Source organism: Euphorbia lathyris, chromosome 3 (assembly GCF_963576675.1).
Source record: "Euphorbia lathyris chromosome 3, ddEupLath1.1, whole genome shotgun sequence".
Classification (NCBI taxonomy): domain Eukaryota; kingdom Viridiplantae; phylum Streptophyta; class Magnoliopsida; order Malpighiales; family Euphorbiaceae; genus Euphorbia; species Euphorbia lathyris.
In genome coordinates, this window is record NC_088912.1 from 71,124,964 (window position 1) to 71,145,309 (window position 20,346).

The 20,346-nt window shown below is 35.6% G+C and overlaps 1 protein-coding gene across 5 annotated transcripts; it reads right to left on the reverse strand.

Annotated features, from left to right (window-relative positions):
* Positions 1–224: 224 nt before the first annotated feature.
* Positions 225–16,096, reverse strand: LOC136222143 (peroxisomal ATPase PEX1). Of its 5 annotated transcripts, none has more exons than XM_066009632.1 (18): positions 15,687–16,094; positions 15,434–15,607; positions 14,692–14,791; positions 13,324–13,812; positions 12,414–13,178; positions 11,825–11,916; positions 8,073–8,146; positions 7,674–7,896; positions 6,799–6,892; positions 6,560–6,714; positions 5,525–5,755; positions 5,353–5,439; positions 3,490–3,690; positions 2,822–2,947; positions 2,681–2,742; positions 1,223–1,340; positions 668–949; positions 225–577 (listed from the first exon to the last, which is right to left on the reverse strand). In XM_066009632.1, exons 1-18 carry the CDS (start codon positions 15,885–15,887, stop codon positions 539–541), a joined length of 3,513 nt encoding a protein of 1,170 aa, XP_065865704.1. In that variant the 5' UTR covers positions 15,888–16,094; the 3' UTR covers positions 225–538. The 5 variants fall into 5 exon arrangements, with proteins under 5 accessions (XP_065865704.1, XP_065865705.1, XP_065865707.1 ...); XM_066009633.1 differs by having other exon boundaries at positions 12,414–13,160; positions 15,687–16,093; XM_066009635.1 differs by lacking the exon at positions 5,353–5,439 and having other exon boundaries at positions 12,414–13,160; positions 15,687–16,093.
* Positions 16,097–20,346: the final 4,250 nt, after the last annotated feature.

Sequence of the window (20,346 nt, forward strand, 5' to 3'; positions counted from 1 at the left end):
TGAATTAGAATAGACGCATTTCACACTATAAACCTGATAACTAATGTGAAAACCCAATAATAGTCACCCGTACGGTCAAACTCAAAGAAGGACAACACCTTTGGCGCTGGGCCTTGGACCTAGTGCACCTTTGAAAACTATGGGTTAGACTAGATGTCATTTCCTGAAAGTTAAGTCAATAGTTAATTTCCAAATCAGCCATAAATTTTCAAGTCGTAGACAAATAGTGTAAACTGGGCATGTCTTGAGCCTTTTCAAAAAACATGTTTTCCACCTAATATCATTGTAAAGCTTCGAGCTCTCCATCAAAGAAAAATCAAAACTATATACACAGACACACCCTATCTGCCTCATAAGATTTTGTTTATCGATATAAACACTGTAAAAATGCATAATTTTTTAAATCTATTTGATGTAATGGCAAAATGATTAGCTCCAATTTCAAATTCAAATGCAGAAAGGATAGTTGTTGTTTTCCCTTTTTTGGATGTCCTAATTGGCAATCGTGGCGTGGCTAGCTATGTTGTGCTTATCTGTCTCATGCTAGAGTAGCTCTCTTGCCTTTAGCATCCCTTGACTGCCAAAACATAACAAACACACAAGTAAGCTATCAGAATACAGGAATGAGCATATGGAAAATGTAAGAAAAATAGAAAGGGGATATGACCTGGGCAGCAGCAGATTTCTTTGAATCCAAGAACTGGCTATAAATACTGTATAGCCTCTGCTTTTCAGATTCAGAAATGGATGGTCTTGCTTTTGATGCAACAGACTTCAACAAAGCATCAGATATGACTGGCATTCTCCCAATTTCACGACTCTCTGAACTCAGATGTTCATGAACTGCTGCAAGTTGTGCATCCGACAGGAGAGCTTGTAGGTCAGCTCCACTAAACCCTTCTGTCATATAAGCTATGGCATCTAGATCAACATCGTTCGCCAGTGGCAGCTGCATTATATTGTGCAAAGCAAATATGAGAAAAACAGCCAGATGGAGATATTTTTGAATCACCCATGAACAGAATAACCATTACTCAATGCAATGCCAATATCACAACAAGAATAATTAGAAAGTGTAGCCGGGTAGGTCCACTTCCAAAATTTCTTCCCTATAACCAACAAGTATATCTGAGCATGTAGAACTATATAGAATTGTAACAGAAGAAAAGAAAGAAAAAACAAAACAACAAGTAAAGACATTACATTTAAGTATATCACCGACCTTTCCAGAAAGAACAGAAAGGATGTCCAACCTCTCCTTTGGAGATGGAAAATCACAGAAAAGCATTCGATCTAACCGACCAGGTCGCAGCAATGCAGCATCAAGTAGATCTGGTCTACTGCTTCACAGAAGTGGGAAAGGAGTGAGATTGCAAAACATACACACTAGAGAGGGAAAATAGACCGAAAAATGCATGGAAAAATTCAAAAAAAACTGTAAATATGCAGAAAGCGAACATAAAAATGTCTACTGCTGGAATGATTTTCAGTTATATTGAGTGCCATTTATATCTTTCCTTATTTTTATTCTCCCTGTTGAAGAATGATTTAGATTTTTATTGTTGTTTGTAATGTTATAGTGGTCTAAGTAATGGTCCTATTTTTGTGTTAGTGGAATTAGTGGAACCTTTTAGTGGGTAATGTGGTTCTAGTTGGTTATATAGGCCTATATATTTACATTTTCTTTATGTAGAGAATGGACATACGCTTTGATTAATTTTATCTCTACCATTTTATTTCCTTTATTTCTATCTAAAAAACCAACAGTCCCACTTATACTGGCAATTCATATATTCAAGAGATGGAAGATGAATTTTCATCTAGTTCTTTGTAGTTTTCATCATACAGCCTATTCCCTGCCTGTCTCTTCTTTCTGTTTTTGGAAATTTCATAAAATATGAAAGTGGCATACACCTCTTTCTAATAAAAAAAAAAGCTTATGAATAGTATGAAAGTGCATACACCTCTTTCTAATCAAACAAAAGCTTATGAATAGTGCAACCATTTAATAGTTAATCTCCAGGTATGATAAATGTCTAGTACATGATGGAAGCCATATGAATAGTTTATACATCACAGGAGTGGCTTTTCTGCCCCAGCTGGATCAATTTCTGCGCTTTAAGGAAGACATAAAAGAAAAATTTAACCACATTGATTTAACCAACTGAAATATTACAAGTTAGCAGAGTCAAAATCCTAATCAGCAAAGACAAAATCCAGCAGCTCCGCAGAGTATATTTCCTTTTTTAATTCTGAAGTTTTAGTTGTTTGTGAGCTGATCAGTCTTCAAATTTCCAAAAAGACTTCATCTAGTAGTTAGGATTTAATTGGTGGTGACTAATTAAAGCCTTTGAGGTGGAAATAACCTCAGCAGAATTTTTATCAAGTTTCTTAATCTAAGATCAAATTGTTCTCTCTCTAACGAGCCCTAACCCTTTAATCGAGCAAAATAAAACAAGCATAGAAAAACCATTAAGCGCACCAAATCAGACTTTGTTATTCACACACCCCAACTAGGAATTGATCTAGGGCCAATAACATGAAAAACAAGCGACTGCCAATAGCAAAACTAATCACTAAATTGAAGTAACCCATAATGAGAGCTATCTGCCACATCACAATACTATCCAGTAATTAAAGAAATCCAAATAATATAACATTAATTCCAGAAAGAACTAACCTTGTTGCAGCAAATACAAAAACACCAGTTAACACTTCAACACCATCTAATTCAGTGAGAAACTGAGAAAGGAGAGAGCACAATGAGAATGAGGGCCTCAAATACTTAAGAACAAAAGAACCAAGAGAATATGTGACTAACCTGATTAACAACACGATCAGTTACTCCAGTATTGTCATGACCTCTTTTTGGAGCAATCGAATCAAATTCATCAAAAAAAAGCAAGCATGGAGCTGCTGCAGCTGCTTTTGAGAAAATATCACGAACCTGGAAAAAAAAAGGGAATCGTTAATAGGCACTGAGCATTAAATTTTTATTCCTCACAAAAACTGAGCATATTTTCAGATTTTAAAAAAACTACTAGCTAACGAATTTCTAGTTATGAGTATCATAGATACAGTAAAATAAATAGGCATAGAATTGAACTAAATATATTGATGATTTAATAGTATCAGAAAAACTGTTCAGGTTCAGGTGCTTTATATCCATTTTTTCACTAGCAACAGAAGTAGACTTAAAATCCTTTATGCTTACAAGTTACAAGTACCATAGGCCAAAGTTCTAAATCTATTTGGTTCTATAGTATCCGAACCACAGTGAGAACTCTAATCTGAATATTTTCCTTGAAGGATGTTCCGTTAAACAAATTTATAATATTAAGAATCACACAAGTCATAGCATATATTTGTTTAATAGAAACAAACTACATGGAAGCTCATGGGCAAACATATATACATGGATTAATAAATATATTATTATACTTAAGAAGAAAATGAATTTGGAAATAAAACATGTAATTGGTCTCTTACAGCTTGCTCAGAAGCACCAATATATTTGTTTAACAGCTCAGGTCCTTTTACTGATATAAATCGCAGTGAACAAGCAGCCGCAGCAGCACCAACGATGTGAGTCTTGCCACAACCAGGAGGACCATATAACAAAACATTAGAGCGTAACCTTAAAGGAGCTTTTGCAAAAATATTTGGGAACTTTGAGGGCAATTCAATCATCTGCCATGGATCAACAAGAAAACAACAAAAATTAATTTCCAAATAAAAAAGAGACGAAGTCAAGAAAATTTTGAAGCCATCAGGACTAATAAAATCTGAAAGACTTACAATTAATAAATTTGAGATAAAATGCAATTCTTGTTAGGCACGTTCCATACACTAACTACATATTCAACTTGCACTTGAGATTGCAGTAAAATTGTATTTGCAGGTCTAAAAATGCAACTATGTTTCAAAATTTCTTTTAGAAGATGTTGTTTGGTAAGCTTTGATGCAAAGTAGTATAATCAAATCCATAGAGTAATTTACACCATGGATTTTGATAGAGAACGGGCTATCTCTTTTCTATCAGATTTGTTTTCATAACCTTGCAATAGAACTTACAGAATATAAGAAAAAAAACTTGAAAATTAAAAAAACATGCATGCAACTTTTGTTTCAAATTATCTACTTACTAGCATAGGCATGATGCTCTGTATCAATTTTATAAGATGCAAGGACAAGTTTGAAAAAGGAGCAACAAGCGAGTAAGTTTGCTGCTCAATCAAGTCCAATCATTTACTAACTTCAGTGATGCAACAATTAAAAATGTTAGTTTTCCCAGCAACTGTCTTTATTTATTTATTTTTGGCCTAATACATCACTAGCTCCCTGAACTTATCCAAAATAGTAGATTGGCTCCCTAAACTTTGCAAGTGTCTCATCAGCTCCTTAAACTTGCTTATTTCGTATCCCCAGCTCCCTGAACTTTGCAAGTGTCTCACCACCTCCTCAAACTTGCTTATTCTGTAAGCACTAAATACAAAAACCATAATACTAACTCTCGATCCTCATCCACTCAATCTCTCAAACCTGTAATACTAACTCTTATAATAGGTTGAAAAGGTAGGAGAAGCGAAAAAATTACCTCTCAAATAGATGAAAGCGTATTTTAAGAATTTAGGTTTAATAAGTTTTTGTATTTAGTTGTTACAGAATAAGCAAGTTTAGGGAGTTGGTGAGACACTTGCAAAGTTCAGAGAGCTAATCTACTTTTATGGACAAGTTTAGGGAGCTGGTGATACGAAATAAGCAAGTTTAGGGAGCTGATGAGACACTTGTAAAGTTCAGGGAGCCAATCTACTATTTTGGACAACTTTAGGGAGCTGGTAGCCAATCTACTATTTTGGACAACTTTAGGGAGCTGGTGATGTATTAGGCCTTTATTTTTTGTAAGAAATTTACGATGCAAGCTTCCAGAAGTCCATAGAGAATAAGATTCTAAGACATAAATTTTAAGCTGTCCATTTTAAAAGGCTGTAGAACCCTATGGCATTACCTTAAGCACCTTTCTTTTATCCAGTGTGCAACACATATGTCTTTTTTAATGCAGATGGTGGGGATTCTCTAATATTGATGAATGTTTCATACAATATTATACATAAACAATTTTCTTCTATGTTTACTATGTAAGCTATTTTACTGAAAAGTAAAGAACAAAACTATACTGGTGCTTACTTTGCACATGAAAGTTTAACAGCTCACCAAAAACTCAAAATCACATACTTTATGATACTGAATCCGCAAAACCAGATATACTAAAAAGGGACATCATAAGTCGGACAGGGCAAAACTTCCCAAAAAGATAAATTTTAATCTCATATTATCATAGTACCACAGTACCATGAAGCCCAATCTCCTCCCATCTAAATACCCCACTTCAATCGTAAGTTCACAGCTGTACATCTTTGAAAGTTTCGTCTTTATATCCTAAGTACAATACCAAGGTTATGTAAATGTGATGTCTGAAACTATAGCAATGAACTCACTGTTCAACTAAGCAGTTAGTCTTTACCTCTTTAATAGCATTTCTTATATCCTGAAGGCCTCCAACATCATCCCACCCAGAGCGACCACCTTCAGGAGCAGATCTAGTAATGTCACGCATGGCAACAGGAAGGAACTCGTGCATCGCCCGAGAAAAATCATCCCTAACCAAAGTGGGTGAAGCATGCTCTCCAGAACTATAATTAGAAGGCAAGAAGCGGCCAATCGCAGCATGAACCGTTCTATCAACCAATATTTCCTGATACAATGGAACTGATTCACATTAAAAACTAGAAATTGACATGTCCAGTTCATAAAAAATGCAACTTAAGAAGGCTATCTTTCACTCACCAAATTCTATCTCAACTTGATAATTGTAAGACTACTCACAACAGGCTCAAGCAATTTACATTCATAAAATTTCACGATGGTAATAACAAATATAAAGGACTCTGAAAGATGATTTTAGAAAGCGTGTCAAATTCTGATGCACATAATGGCTACATCAGAAGTTTTGAATGCCCAGTTAGCATGTAAATCATTCGAGGAAGAGAAAGCACTGACGCAGAACTATCAACCTACTTTGGGGGCATCAATTGATTATCAATATATTGGTGACTCATGAACATACTTGCTCTTTAATATATCCTCTTTTGCAAAGAAAAATTTAGTACTTTCATTGCAGAAATTCAGGAAAACAAATATAAGAATGCTAATATTATAAATGAAGAAAATGCCACTTTTCAGATGCTTATCTATTATCATGCTTCAAAATCTTTACTATAACCAATCAATTTTGATTTAAAATGCTGTGAAGACTAGAAAAGGATACACCATCTATATGATGATATCTTTTCCGCACATAACAAAATGATGGTAGTAAATTATCATGCTAATAATTGTATGAACGGCTTATGCAAGACATGAAGTAGGAAATATAGTGTAAAACTGAGGGAAGTCACTGGAAAACTATCTAAATGTAAATCCAAAACAAATCCCCTGCTTCCTAGGAGGAAAATAGTCGAAGTATTAATCCATTTTCAATCCAACTGAAGGCAAATACCAGATCATATGCATCATAACCGTCGCATTTGGAAGCAACATCTAGCAAGATGTCATCAGAACATTGAAGGGATCGCCTTTTGATTTCATGTCTTAGTATAGCCTGGCGTTCTGAGGCTGCTGGAGCAGGCAGTTGCACATGAAAGTCAAACCGTCCTAGTAACAATTAACACACTATCAGCACCATAGCTTTGTAACATAACCAAAAGCACTCTTTCTCTTTGAGGAAGACATACAAACCTGAAGAGCTTAATGACTTTGGAATATTCTCAAGCGCCTGCACACAAGCTAGAAAAGCAATTGGGCCAATACCACATGAGCTCTTCCTCTTTTCCTGTGTATTACAATATTAATTAGCTAGCTTACAGAAGCAATGAAGTATGAAATGAAGATGTCCATGCTATACTAGCATCAAACACCAGAAAGCAACCATCCCCAACCAAAGAAATACATATATTTTCTTAATTTTCCATCATTCCATATGACTTCTTGCTTTTGTCTTAAAAAGAATTGAAGTACAAATACACCCTCAACATTTTTTAGGAAATCTAATTTAGCTAATAACTTTTTTTTCAATGTTGTCCTTCACATTACAAACCCTAGTAATGAAGTCCTTTGTCCTTTAGCTTGCTTTAGGAAACATGATACATTAAAAGATAATGGTGTTAATCTTAAATAGCAAAATTAAATAAGATTTGTAACGTGAAGGGCGGCATTGAAAAAAGAAATAGATTATACACTGGGAAAAAAAAGAAGAAACAAATACAAAGTTTCACAAAGAAATAGTTTCTCTACGCACATTCAGATTCATTTCAATTCATCAGAAACATGCATGCCCATGGCGGCATCATCAAGAGAAATATACTATCAAAACTAGATTATACATCCGGAAAAAAAAAAATACAAAGTTTCACAAACAAATAGTTTATCTACACACACTGAGATGCATTTCAATTCATCACAAAGCATGTATGCCCATGGTGGCATCATTAAGAGAAATAAATTATGTAAATGGCAACACAATTCTCAGGAATCTTCTGCAAGACAAGAACTGGCAATATAACCATATACCATTCAAAGAGTGAAGGAACTAACAATCATGATAATGTTATTACCCCATATTCATCCATAACGTCCGTGAGAAATTTTGTAAGGGCAACAACAGAGGTTGAAGGTTGAGATCCTTCTGAATCAGAAGAGGATGAGATGATGCTGTCAAGATCATCAAAGATGACAAGAGAAGGCGCATGATCCAAAGCTTCAGATATGCAAGAAGAAATTGTTTGACGCATGGTTGAGGCTTTTTCAAGAGCAAGTCCAGAGCATCCTACAAACACCCTGCAAGCACAGAAATACATTAGGGAAAATATGTAACGACCAAGATTTTATTCCCACGGCCAATCCCATAATTCAAATAAACTCACATGGAGCAAAGGAATTGAGTACTTGATTTACCAATTAAATGTCAAAAGAAGAAGAGCAAATTCCAAAAAACTATGGAAAGTGTTGCTTACACATGTGCTAAGAGGTCTTCAGATTCTTCAAGAGATTTTGCAACTGCTTTTGCTAAAACAGTCTTCCCAGAACCCTAATACAGAAACATCATTTCAATCGTTGGCTAACAAATTAGCAATGCAACACAAAGAAATGACAGAATCCCAAAAACAATACTGTTACATTTATAAAAAATTCTTGGTACCACAAGTTTAAGTTTCTAACTTAAATAATTATTTAACATGCAGTCAAAGCAAATTTAGTTCTAACCCTCGCTGCTCATCTTTTCTTGTTATTATTGTTCCCATAACTTCTTCCTTAAGGGTAGATTGGCTTCCTCTCAAGTAATCAACCATTCATGCCTCTATCTTCGAGGTTGTGTGCAATCCATCATTTCTACCTCCAAGTTGGAAATTACGTGTTTTTCCATCTATTGTGTAAATGGTAGTGACATATCAGGTCTATATGTTACCATTTGTGCCATTGTGAAATTCAATGGCAAAGTGAATGTTACGAGCAATTCCTTTTATCATTACCATATTTAATCAATTTTACCATCATCATTCACAAGTTGTGCACTTTCTAGTGACCCCATGCACAGCTTGAAGGAGAGCATTGAAAAGTATTACTTGCAATTTTTGAAGAAACCAAATCATATCATTATCATATAAATGAAATCAACCAAGAGCAAAAGACTTAATGTTGTTGGTTTATTCTTCTATAAAGATGCGAGATCCACTATTGTCATGGAACCAATTGAACTAAAAGCTCAAGCTGATAGTTAAAGGTTCACTTCATATTAATATCTGACAACCATAAACAAATATTTGCATTCTTTCTGAATTACAATTAATGAGAAAGACAAGGCTCCCATGACCAGACGACCTCGCTATATTTTTGTGTCTTTTCCTCTTATATTATATTGCAACATGATATCACAGTCTCTTCAGAGTTCAAATAGCAGTGACCCTCCATCATATTAATCAAAAGTTCAGCACAGGATAAACTAGGCCAGTGTTTAAGCATATGCTCAATGCGCATTCGAGAGCATATTTATTAAAGGCGCACCTTCCGCAAGGCTCAAGGTAGTGAGCCTTAATTCCCCTAGGCGAGGCGCAGTTTAAAAGGCTCTCACCTTGTGCGCCTCACCTGGGCTTCGTAGGTTCTCCTTAACATTTAGCGTTTTGATTAGGTTTTTTTGTTTAACGGCTGATTAATCTCAACTACTGATCTAATCTAAGTAAACTTAATTTTAACCCTTGATCTAATCTAAGTAAACTAATTTTAACCCTTGATCTAAGGCCCCATTTAATAACATCAAAAAGCACTTAATTTAATAGTTTAAGCACTTATTTAAATTAAGTGTGTTTGATAACTGCAATTATTCAACCACTTAAAATGTTCAATTAAGTTATAAATCACTTATGTTGACAAGTCAAAATGCTTAAAGTTTTAAGTTGAACATTATCAACTAATATTTTTATATTCAATACTTATTTTTAGTATTTATCAAACTGTTCCATCATTCAATACTTTCAGCACTTAAAATTCAGTACTTATTTTTTCAGCACTTAATTTTCATTTTTATCAAAATGCACCTAATAAATATGTAAAATAAAACAAGAATATAAAGAGGAAATTGGATATGAAAATGATAGTGGAGACTTTGGAGAGGACAATATTAATCTTGAGGAGGATCTTGATGATGCTTATTAGTTTATTAGCATTACTTAAGTACTTAGGTTAAGTATATGTCTCTATGAACTTAACTTGGTGTGTTTGACATTTATGTTTTTATGTAGTTTTGTCTTGTTTGTGTGGTTATAACTTTAGTGTGTGTTTTTTGGTTCATCATGACTTATGCTTTAACTGGTAATATAGTATTAGTGATATTAATATCAAATATTGATATGTAGATTTTGTATATATTTTTTATTTTATTTTCTATGCCTCATGTTCATCGGGCGCGTGCCTTGCGTGGTGCTTAGGCTCCAGGACCCCTTAGCGCGTTAGTTTCAGAAGCTGCTTTTTACCTTGCTTGAACTTTCTCGAAGGCAGAAAGAATCCTTTACTACTCTACTCCTAATATGGAATCTTATCTAAAGCCCTCTACTGGAGGAAAGACTGCTATAATTGATATTGGGCTATCCACTCCAACCAGCTCGAGTCTTGCGCCTTTAACAACTGTGTTTGAGAGAGTGTTAGAAATTTAAACTATCATTTCGGGTAAAATATAAGCTTTTAGGTTAAGCGGTTCTTTGAAAAATATATAAAACATGTCATGGAGCCAATTGAACAAAAAGCTTAAGCTGATAGTTACAGCCTAACAATAGTTTTTATTAGGATCTCTGACACACCCCTGCATGTGAATGCCTTGTGGGCTTGAAGCGTGTACAACGCAGGCCCATCCTACCAATTTCATCAATTAATGAGGTTGCTAGGATTCAAACCCTCGACCACTTGATTTAAGAGACTCCGATACCATGTCATGGAACCAGATGAACCAAAAGCTTAAGATGATAGTTAAGGCCCAATAATAACTTTTATTATAATGAGCATTCCAGAGAGTATGTTAGAGATTTAGACTATTATTTAGGCTACAGTATAAGCTTTTAGGTTTAAGTGGTTCTTTGAAAAACATATAAAACAGAATCATTTTAGAAAATAACCTATAAGAAAAACAATACAGCTTCTATATCAACAAATTGATGTTCGCTCAAGGACTGGATACATTACCTACCTTTTAGTCTTTAAAGAGGCGTTCTTTGTATTTCATCCTCTACCTAATGTTGCCAACTTGAAGCCCGATTATATCTTACAACTGTACTATTTTGCTATTGGGTCACATCTCCTGGACCAATATGTATGCTCAACTCACAATTTTCTCTTGCTGTTAAAAGCTTATTGTGCATTTGAGTTTATCAAGTGAATCATAAACTTAAAGTTTCAATAAAACTGTTTCCTACAAGCCTTCTTTTACCCCTTCTTCTGTAAATTAGCAACAGAGGAAAAAAAACAAGGTGCAGTTTTCCAATCTTCAAATGCATAACCATTATAAGTTTCAAAATAGTAAAGACATTTTATTTTATTTGTTCCCTTCATGATTGAAATGAAAAACTTATGTTGTCACAGTAATATGCAATATATATGTATTTCTTAGTATCCCCCCCACCCTCTTCGTATTGGGAGACTCTCAAGCACATGGTCATGTGGTAAAAGACAGTCAGGCACATGTAATTCCCAGCAAATACATAACACAGTCCATCTTCAAAGGAATGAGGATGGAAAATATATTTAACCTAACAAAGAACTAAGTAAGAGTGGGTTAGCAACGCTAGACTCTGCATTATCATAGCACAGGTATGTTAAGCTTGAAATAAATGACATCAACTGACACATGAGACCAGAAATAAAATTGAGTACTAAAAGTAATCCTAAGAACAAAAACTTAAGCGATAAGATCTACAATAATAATATTAAGCAAGATGTTGTACCATATCAGTAGAAGTTCTATAAGTCTACTGCACAGTAAATTCATTGCTCCAGCATTTCCAGTTAATGGGTTTACTGCACAGTAAATTCATTTCTCCACCACTTTCAGTTTATTCACTAGAGTACATCCACAATGTCACTTTTTTATTATTATTTTGGCATAAGAACAGATCCATTAACTTCTAAGGCATGTCCTCAAAACATTTCTAAAAGAAAACAAACATAAGTTGTATGCCACAAACTAAATCACATAACATTACTACAAAAGAGATCAACTCACATGAGGTCCACAAATCAGAACATGTCCAGGGATAGGAAAATTGTATGTACTGAATAACATCCCAGAAGCGGGAGACAACAACGCCATCATTCCTACAATAAGAAAAACCAGGATATAAGCACATTTGAGTCTTTGCCAGCGAAAAGAGGAAACATAAACTAACTGGCATGTGCATTTCATAGTGGCATTGTGTTATGAAAAAAGAAGTCAATTATTGATGAATACATGTATAAAACAGAGATAACTAACCTCTTTCCAATTATTACAATACATTAGCATATCATTTACAAACTAGATTTTGCAAGAGAATATTTTGGCTATAATGTGAATCTCAAGCAAGAAGACAGAACAATGCTTTTCTAAGGCCCCAAATCAAGCTTTAAGGGTTCCATATTGTCATATATATGAGCGTGCCACAAGTATCGAATAATAAAACAGATAAATATTGATTAGTGCATTCTGTGCTCATTTAGAAATTACTTATTTATTTATTTATTTATTATTAGTAGTATAGAAGTTACAAGTTGATGAAGATTCACCCAACAATTACAAGCAACAAAGCATACGAAATTTGGAGAGAAATACCTACTGCCAATTATATCAGTAGCAGCAGTCTCCATCCAGCTCAAAGATATTAGATTTCCAGTAAAGTTCTTGCCAGAGCTTTTCTCCTTGTAGGCATACAAGGACACAGGGTCACCAAACTTCAGTTTTCTAAACAACTCCAATTCACCTAAATTCTCCTTTACCCTTTCATCAAAGGCAAGCTTGTATGAGTTAACATCGCTGTCATGCACAGATTCTTCATTAATAGTCAATAAAAAGAAGCACTCAAGCGACGCACCAGCAGTGCCTTTTCTGTTCTGGAGCAATGCATATGAGTTGGAACTTGCTGGCTCTTCAACATTCCTATCAGTCTCAATGTCAAGTCCTTTCACCTCAAAGTGAATAATAGTTTCTTTTCCAAAAATTAATGAATTAATTTCGGATCCAGCAGCTGAAGCAATGGCATTAAATTGTGCAAGAAACCAAGCTTGAAGAAGTCCTCTTAATCCTTTTTTAATGCCAGACTGAATACTGGTATCTTGATCCTCTTCACTAGGAAAGTTGTTTGAAAAGCTGGCAGCAAATCTCTCAGGGATTGTCCAATCTACAGTGCCCATATAGGTGCCTGTGGATTCTGATCCTGGCTTTTGAACTCTATGCCTATCAATCACTTCTAGGCCATTTTTCTCAATAGCCTTATCCTGTCCAAGCATCTTAAAGTAGCAGGGGGAAAGTGATAGTGGGGCAGTATCTTCCCTTGAATTTGCAGTGAATATCTTTAAATAAACCCCTGCAGTCAAAATAGTGGCTGCAATCTAGTAACTATAAATAACAAAATTAAATTGCTAAATTATGAAATACTACGAAAATAAATGTTATAAGAACATATCCAAACAAATGTAAAGAACATTGATAGATGAAATTTCATGTAGTACTTCAAGGGATTAACATACATGAGTGCAGGCTTGCTCTCAGATACAGACGTAGAGACCGAGCTATCATCAGGTGTCCTTTAGCCACTGACTCAGAGAGCAAAATATGAACTACCGCTTGGCAAGATCGTTTCTTATCACTCGGAACATCTTTGTTAGGTTCCTTAAGATTAGAAGAGCTTCTCGATCTCAAGATATCGCTATCAGGTGTCCTTGTTGGCTCTTTTGATGATAATCGAGGCACAATAGTAACCAACTGAAGGGAGTCCAATGAAAACTGTTTGGCAGTTTCAGGGTGAATATGAGCGACAGAAGTGAGCGCAACATCCAACTCAATACCTTTGACCTCACTTTTGTGAATTAATCTTTTATCTGAATCTTGAAGGCGTAATAGTGCCTTTGCAATATTTAACCCTTTATTAGATGACTGCACCAAGGCATCTTGTTTTTTTAAATCCGTTTTGCGTCTCTTTGGTGCTACTGCAACTTCAGTTCCTGGCACAAGTTGAACTGATAACAATCTCATAGGTCAGTCATCACTGTAGCAAACTATGAGTATAAAAACTCCTGAAATAAACCACATTTTTGTAATATCCTATAGGCAAAACAGAATACTTAATATATATATATATATATATATAATAACAACTCTCATTTGTAACAAAAATATATTAAAAAGGAATTGTCAACATTCATTCCCTTGCATGTACATATATATGTTTATAACAAAAAGCAAATTCAAGAAATAGTCCACCCCTTCCTGAAAGTGTAGTCGTCGGAAACAGAAATTTAGAAGCCGATTGGAGCTTAACACCATCACTGTTTTCATTTAGATGGGCAAAAAGGTACATGAAATGCTTAATGAAAATTAACTTAAGACTGAAAAAACTGCTTTATTTTCTTTATCTTTCTTTTTGAAGTAGAAATATAGAAGCAAACGACATACAACAATAGTATAGATAGCACAAAATATAAGCACATGAAAATATCTGAAGAAAATTTAAACTACCAAGGAAGCACAATTTCTTGAGAAAAATAATAGTGGAGGTTTTCAAGATTTGAATACCAAATTTTGCTACTAGATAGAGAAAGAAACTTATGAATTTGTACATAAGCTCTTGTAATTGAGGAAAAAATATTCATATCATATACCACGTTTTCACAACAGTCTCCATTGGAAATCTTTCTTCAAGATTGATAAACTAGCAGCTATTACCTCAAAAATAAATTTCACAATGTATATTATTATGACATTGGTACAAGAAATGCACAGCCCGTTACAGTTTTTTCTACACAAGGTTACATGTGAGATACAATGGTAATCATTTGACACTGTGGTATCACATATACAAGCAGCATGAGAATAGGAAATTGCAGGCATTATCTTACCCACCGCATTCTTGGGAAAAGTTGAAACCACAAGGAACGTGATGATGGTGTGGCCATGCAGCCACAGAGGAAATCTCATAGTTTCCTGAACAATTCTAACCTGCATCAAGAAATAGAAAAATCCCAAATTTAACACTTCTTCAAAATCTTTTAACGGAGTTCAAAGTAGTATAGTTTTAATGGCATTCAGACAAAAGGCCCAGTAGACCATCAATTATATTTCCTTAATCATGGGAGATACTTCACATGAAATGTAAAAATGAAATCAGTATTAAGCAAAAACCCTACAGCTGTGTATAAGCATCCATGTGAATTTGAATTTATTTCAGTTTCTTCCCAACAAGAATTAAGCTTGTTAATAGTGCTGAGAGTAACTGACCTATGTAAATGGCATATCAAGTTTGCCTTTTCAGTTTCTTTGGTTAAACCAAAAGAAACATTACCCAAAGCAATTCCAGATTCCACCTTTCTCAACCCTTTCTTTTTTATTTTGACAAAAGTAATCATACTCATAGGGTGAGCCAAGTGTTCCAGTAAAACAAATGCTTCAGTTGAAAATCAAGTGAATACTTCAAATAATAAAATTTCAGTCCAAAAATAACTGCATATACTGTTGCAATTAAAAATTGTCTAAATCTTCGATCATTTGCAGCAACACCCTTCTAAAGACTAATTCTATAACTCAATAAATCACGTGAATAATTGGGAGCAAAATCTGCGCATACATCATAACTCCGCCTACCTGCTGTAACATGGCTGCTTCAGCTTGCTCTGCATTAAGTTCCAAAACTTCCCAATCATCCTCACTGCTGGGCTCTATAGTTACTAACGTAGCACTTGTCACATTAGGAGCAGCTTTGACTTGAACATTTGTATGATCCGGCAAAGAAATGCAATCCGCAAATTGTCCAGCAACCTTCATCGATAGAAACATTTCCGCTTACAGCTAAGTAGCAAACCATAAAAAAGAGGAAAGGGGATGAGAGAGGAAGTACCTCAATAGCCGAAGAAGAGGATGTACCGCCAGACCAAGCAACGACCCATTGATGATTGGTGGTTGGAGAGCGCAACTGGAGGGTGAGAACTTGAGGGATGAAACCACCGGGACGGGTAGATTCGAGGGTTTGGATTAGGTGCAAAGGGAGAGAAACGAAGCAATTCTCAATTCCACCCACATGCCTCACTTCAAACTCCATAAGAAGATTAGGAAAGAAAAAAGTCTGATGGAGATGGAAGAGGTAGTGGAGCAAAAGGGATTTTATAAATGAAGGGGACCGGCTGCCGGTGCTGATGACGTTATTTCCCCTTGATCTGGAACTAGATTTTGTACCAACTGACGGAAGAAGAAGATAGAGCCCAACTGTCTAATTTCCGTTTCCCAAGGCCTTTCTTCTCAAGCATCACATTTTTTTTTTTTCGATTGAGGATATGTTTCCTACAACTGAAAATTAATTATTAAAAAAATAATTCAATAATTAATATTTTTTTTATAAAAATTCATATTAAAAAAAAGTAGTACAAATAATATAAACTAACAATATTTTTTTAAAAAATAAATATAAACGAACTATAAATCATATATTTTTTATAAATTTAAATCCGGAAAAAAAACAATTGCTATTAAGTGCGTTTGGTTTAAACTTCGGAATCGGAAACGAAAACGGAATGTGGCGGAATCGGAATCGGAATGACTATTTATTCAATATGTTTGGTTCAATCGGGAATAGGAATGAGATTCTCTTTGAAGCTGTTTGGTTCGTTAATGATCGGAATCAAAATGAGTACAAAATTTATTAAAAATAATTTAGTAAATAATAATAATCATAACTTCAATTAAATTAAAAATATACAAAAATTTATATCATCTAGTAAATTAATGATTTGTTGATGATAACTTTTTTTTACTGTACAAAAAAGTTGTATTATAAACTAGAATACGAAAATACAAATGCATTTTTTTTTGCTCCTGCAGTGGGTTCTTGTATGAGGTACGACTCTTTTGCAAATTCTCAGAACTTTGACATCCTTGCAGAGCTGCTACTCTTCTCCTTGTTTTTCTTGTGTTGACAATTTTGTCTTGTTCCTTACATCACATTTAACTTTTACCTTTACACGCCTCCTATAGCTACTGAGTGTTAACCTTTTCTGCTCTCGCCTCTTATAGCTATTTCTACCCTTACTACCCTGTGTCTTAACCTTTTTCTGCTCTTATTGTCCTCATCACCATCTATCATCATTTTCTCTGAGTGTTACCCTTACTACCCTGTGTTTTAACCTTTTATGCTCTTATTGTCCTCATCACCATCTATCATCATTTTCTCTGTTGTGCCATCCATGTTGGCCGGGTGTTCTCTGTCAAATGGATATTCACAAAATTCCCAAAGAGAACAATTCCATATCTACAAACCCTCAACCACAACCCCAAATTACTCTTGATCTCCATGAAACTGAAGATAACTAGAGCATCACCACCCTTTACAAGAAAAAAGTTCTTCTAGGCAAAATTTATTCAGAGAAAAGGTTTAGTGCTAAAGTTGTGCAGTCAGTCCTATCACAAGCCTGGAAACATCTTCAACCTTCTCAAGTAGAGAAACTCAACCATGAACTTCATGCAATCACACTGTCCAACCCAAATAATTTGACCACCATATTGGAAGGTCGGCCCTGGTTAATTCACAATCAACTGTTAGCATTGGAGGAATGGCCACCAGATCTTACCTTTGAACAGGTCGACCTAACAACTTCCCCTATTTGGGTTCAAGTTCATGGTTTACCTCCAAACCAGCTCAATTTTACAAATGCCACAAAAATTGGCAGTCTCTTCCACCAAACCGAAACCATTGATTTACCACAAGAGGAAGTGATTTCTTGGAGAAAGTTTGTTCGAATCCGGGTTAGAGTTATGATCCAACAACCTTTAATTACTGGGTTCCAAAACAGAAATCATTTGGGAAGGGTCAGTTGGGTCTCCTTCAAATACGAAAAGGTTCCAAATTTCTTCTACAGTTGTGGTATTATTGGCCATCTAAACAAATCATGTCTCAATAATTTGCAAAAAGAATCATCATCATTGCAAAGCTCAGAGAGTGATAGCTATAGCCTTTGGCTATTTGCAGTTCCAGTGAAACGCAACACTCTAGCAACCACTAGTGCTTCTGGAAGCACCCAAACCATGGTTGATGATTTACTCAACTTAGGATTCCAACTGCAGATCACACATCAACCACTGGAAGGAAAATCAGCTACAGGGGCAGAGATCAGTTATGAGCATACAAAAGTCTGTCATACCTTTGGGAAAGAAGATAATAGCAACTGCACAGCCTCATCGTCAAGTACAAACCGGTCACCAGAAATCCCAGGAGAAAGCAAATATGAGAAAGGGAAATCGAAGATGAATGACATGTGCATCATTTTCGAGGAGTCTGACCAGAAATCAGGGGAAAAAGACAGATGTGGCTACAGAATAGGGAGCAACGATGGACTGGGATCTGATTCTCAAGGGAAAATTTTTTCTAAGGCTATGACCCATGGCACCCAAGCTGACTTTCAAGGTAAAACAAAATCCTCCATCAATTCATTAATGGCCTTCCCACATTTGCCTGACAGTAGCAATATCGAATGCTCATTTCCCTCAAATAAGACAAATACACCTTTCTTTATGCTTTCTACTAGGGAAAAAAACCAAAGTGCGCTAGGCCTTTTACCTTTGGGTTCTATTAATGATTTAATAAGCCTTTATCCCAAAATTGATTCCCTTCTGCAGGGAAAGAGCTATTCAATTAAAGAAATAGACCCAACGGACACTTCATTTGAATTTCAGTCCCTGGATTCCCTTAATCTAGAACAACAAATCCAACTTCATTTGGATTTGTTTGTGCCTAATCGACACAAACACAAACACTTTCCTCAACTTTCTCCAAATCTCTATCCCACCACCTCTCCCTTTGGTCAAACCGAGTTAGAACCGCTGTCTACTTTTAAAGATAGTAATCAACATACCAAGGGTGTTTCAGCTACCACAAAATGGAAAAGGCAAGCAAGGAAAGTGCATAGGGGACAACATTCAGTTACTCTTGAGGAAATAAGCGAAGTAAAAGAGGTTCAACATACCCATTCCCAAAATGGTAAAAGACAATTGGAAATGTCAAACTTTCTTGAACAAAGTAAGAAAATTTGCACTAACAAAGAAGGAGTTCTGATGTCTGAATTGGTGGAGGAAGCCAGCCACAAATGGCCCCAAGGTGATCAATGAGGCTTCTATGTTGGAATTGTCAGGGTGCGGGGAACCCCCTGACTTTTCACCATCTAAAAGAGATTGTTAAATCTTATTCCCTAAAGGTGGTTTTCCTTAGTGAAACAAAGAATAAAGAGAAGAAGATACGAAACATTGTTAGTAAGTGTGGTTTACAATGGGTGGTGGCTTATGAACTAGAAGGTAGAAGTGGTGGTCTTACTGTAGCTAAGACACCATGCACGTCGATACTTATCAAAGAAGTGCAGTCTTTCTTCATACATGTGATAATAAAAGGTTCAAATGGGGTGACTGACTGGGATTTTGTTGGAGTTTACTTGAGTTGCGACGAACATATTCGCAAAGGGCAGGTGGATTTTTTGTGCAACTATAAGCATAGTTTGAACCCCCAATTTGTAATGGGTGGGGACTTCAACATGATCCTCTCTGCTTGTGAAAAGGAAGGGGGCACTGATAAAATTGAAAGAATTGACAGAGAGATGTTAGAATTGATTAACAAGCTCCAAGTTATTGATCTAGGATTCTCAGGCTATCCATTTATATGGAACAATAGAAGAGGTCAACAGGCAAACATTAAGAGGAGGTTGGATCGTTTTATAGCTTCAACGGAATGGTGTACTCAATTTGAACGCACTCTTGTCTCACACCTAGACGAATTGGGGTCTGATCATCGCCTTATTTTACTCAATATTGGCATGTTGCCGTTAAATCCACGGTCCAGGTTTCATTTTGATAAGAGGTGGATTGGCAACAAGAGGGTGGAGAAGATTATTAACTCGGTCTGGGATACTCATGTGAGAGGCTCTGATATGTTCCAAATGCATATCAAGCTAAAATTATGTCGCCATCAGCTAACTAGCTGGAATCAGAATTCTTTCAACAATGCAAAAAAGAATATCATTCGTATTAAGGAAAAGCTAGCTGAGATTAGTAAGTCAAGGTGCCCTAGAGAGGTGAAAGAAAGGGAGGATTTAGAAAGGGAATTACATTCAGAAATCTACTGGAGTCAAAAATCAAGAATCTCCTGGCTCCAAAGTGGTGATATAAATACAGCCTTCTTCCATATGACAGTGAATCAAAGACGCAGGAGGAATGCCATCTTGGGTTTAGAAGATGAGAACGGAATTTGGTGTACTGAGAAGGACAATATGGTCAGTATTATTACAAGTTACTTCCAAGGGATATTTGCTTCTGATTACTCTCTGAATTGGGACTCGCTTACAGCAAACTGGATTCCAAGCAAAGCTCCAGGGCCTGATGGCTTCTCTGCTGGGTTCTTCCAACATTATTGGCCCACCATTCGACATGCACTTTTGAAAGCAGTGAAGAGTTTCTTCAAAACCGGTAAAATGCTTAAGGGGTTTAATCACACCATCATCACACTCATTCCAAAAAACAGAGGT

What these genes read in the sequence shown, in the direction of transcription:
- LOC136222143 (XM_066009632.1), bottom strand. Translation starts at nt 15,887, where the DNA reads ATGGAGTTTGAAGTGAGGCATGTGGGTGGAATTGAGAATTGCTTCGTT. An exon ending in TTCTGATTTGTGGACCTCAT is followed by an intron (nt 8,147 to 11,824) that starts GTGAGTTGATCT and finishes TTTCTGTATTAG; the next exon opens with GGTTCTGGGAAGACTGTTTT. An exon ending in CTGATCGTGTTGTTAATCAG is followed by an intron (nt 2,743 to 2,821) that starts GTTAGTCACATA and finishes CTCCTTTCTCAG; the next exon opens with TTTCTCACTGAATTAGATGG.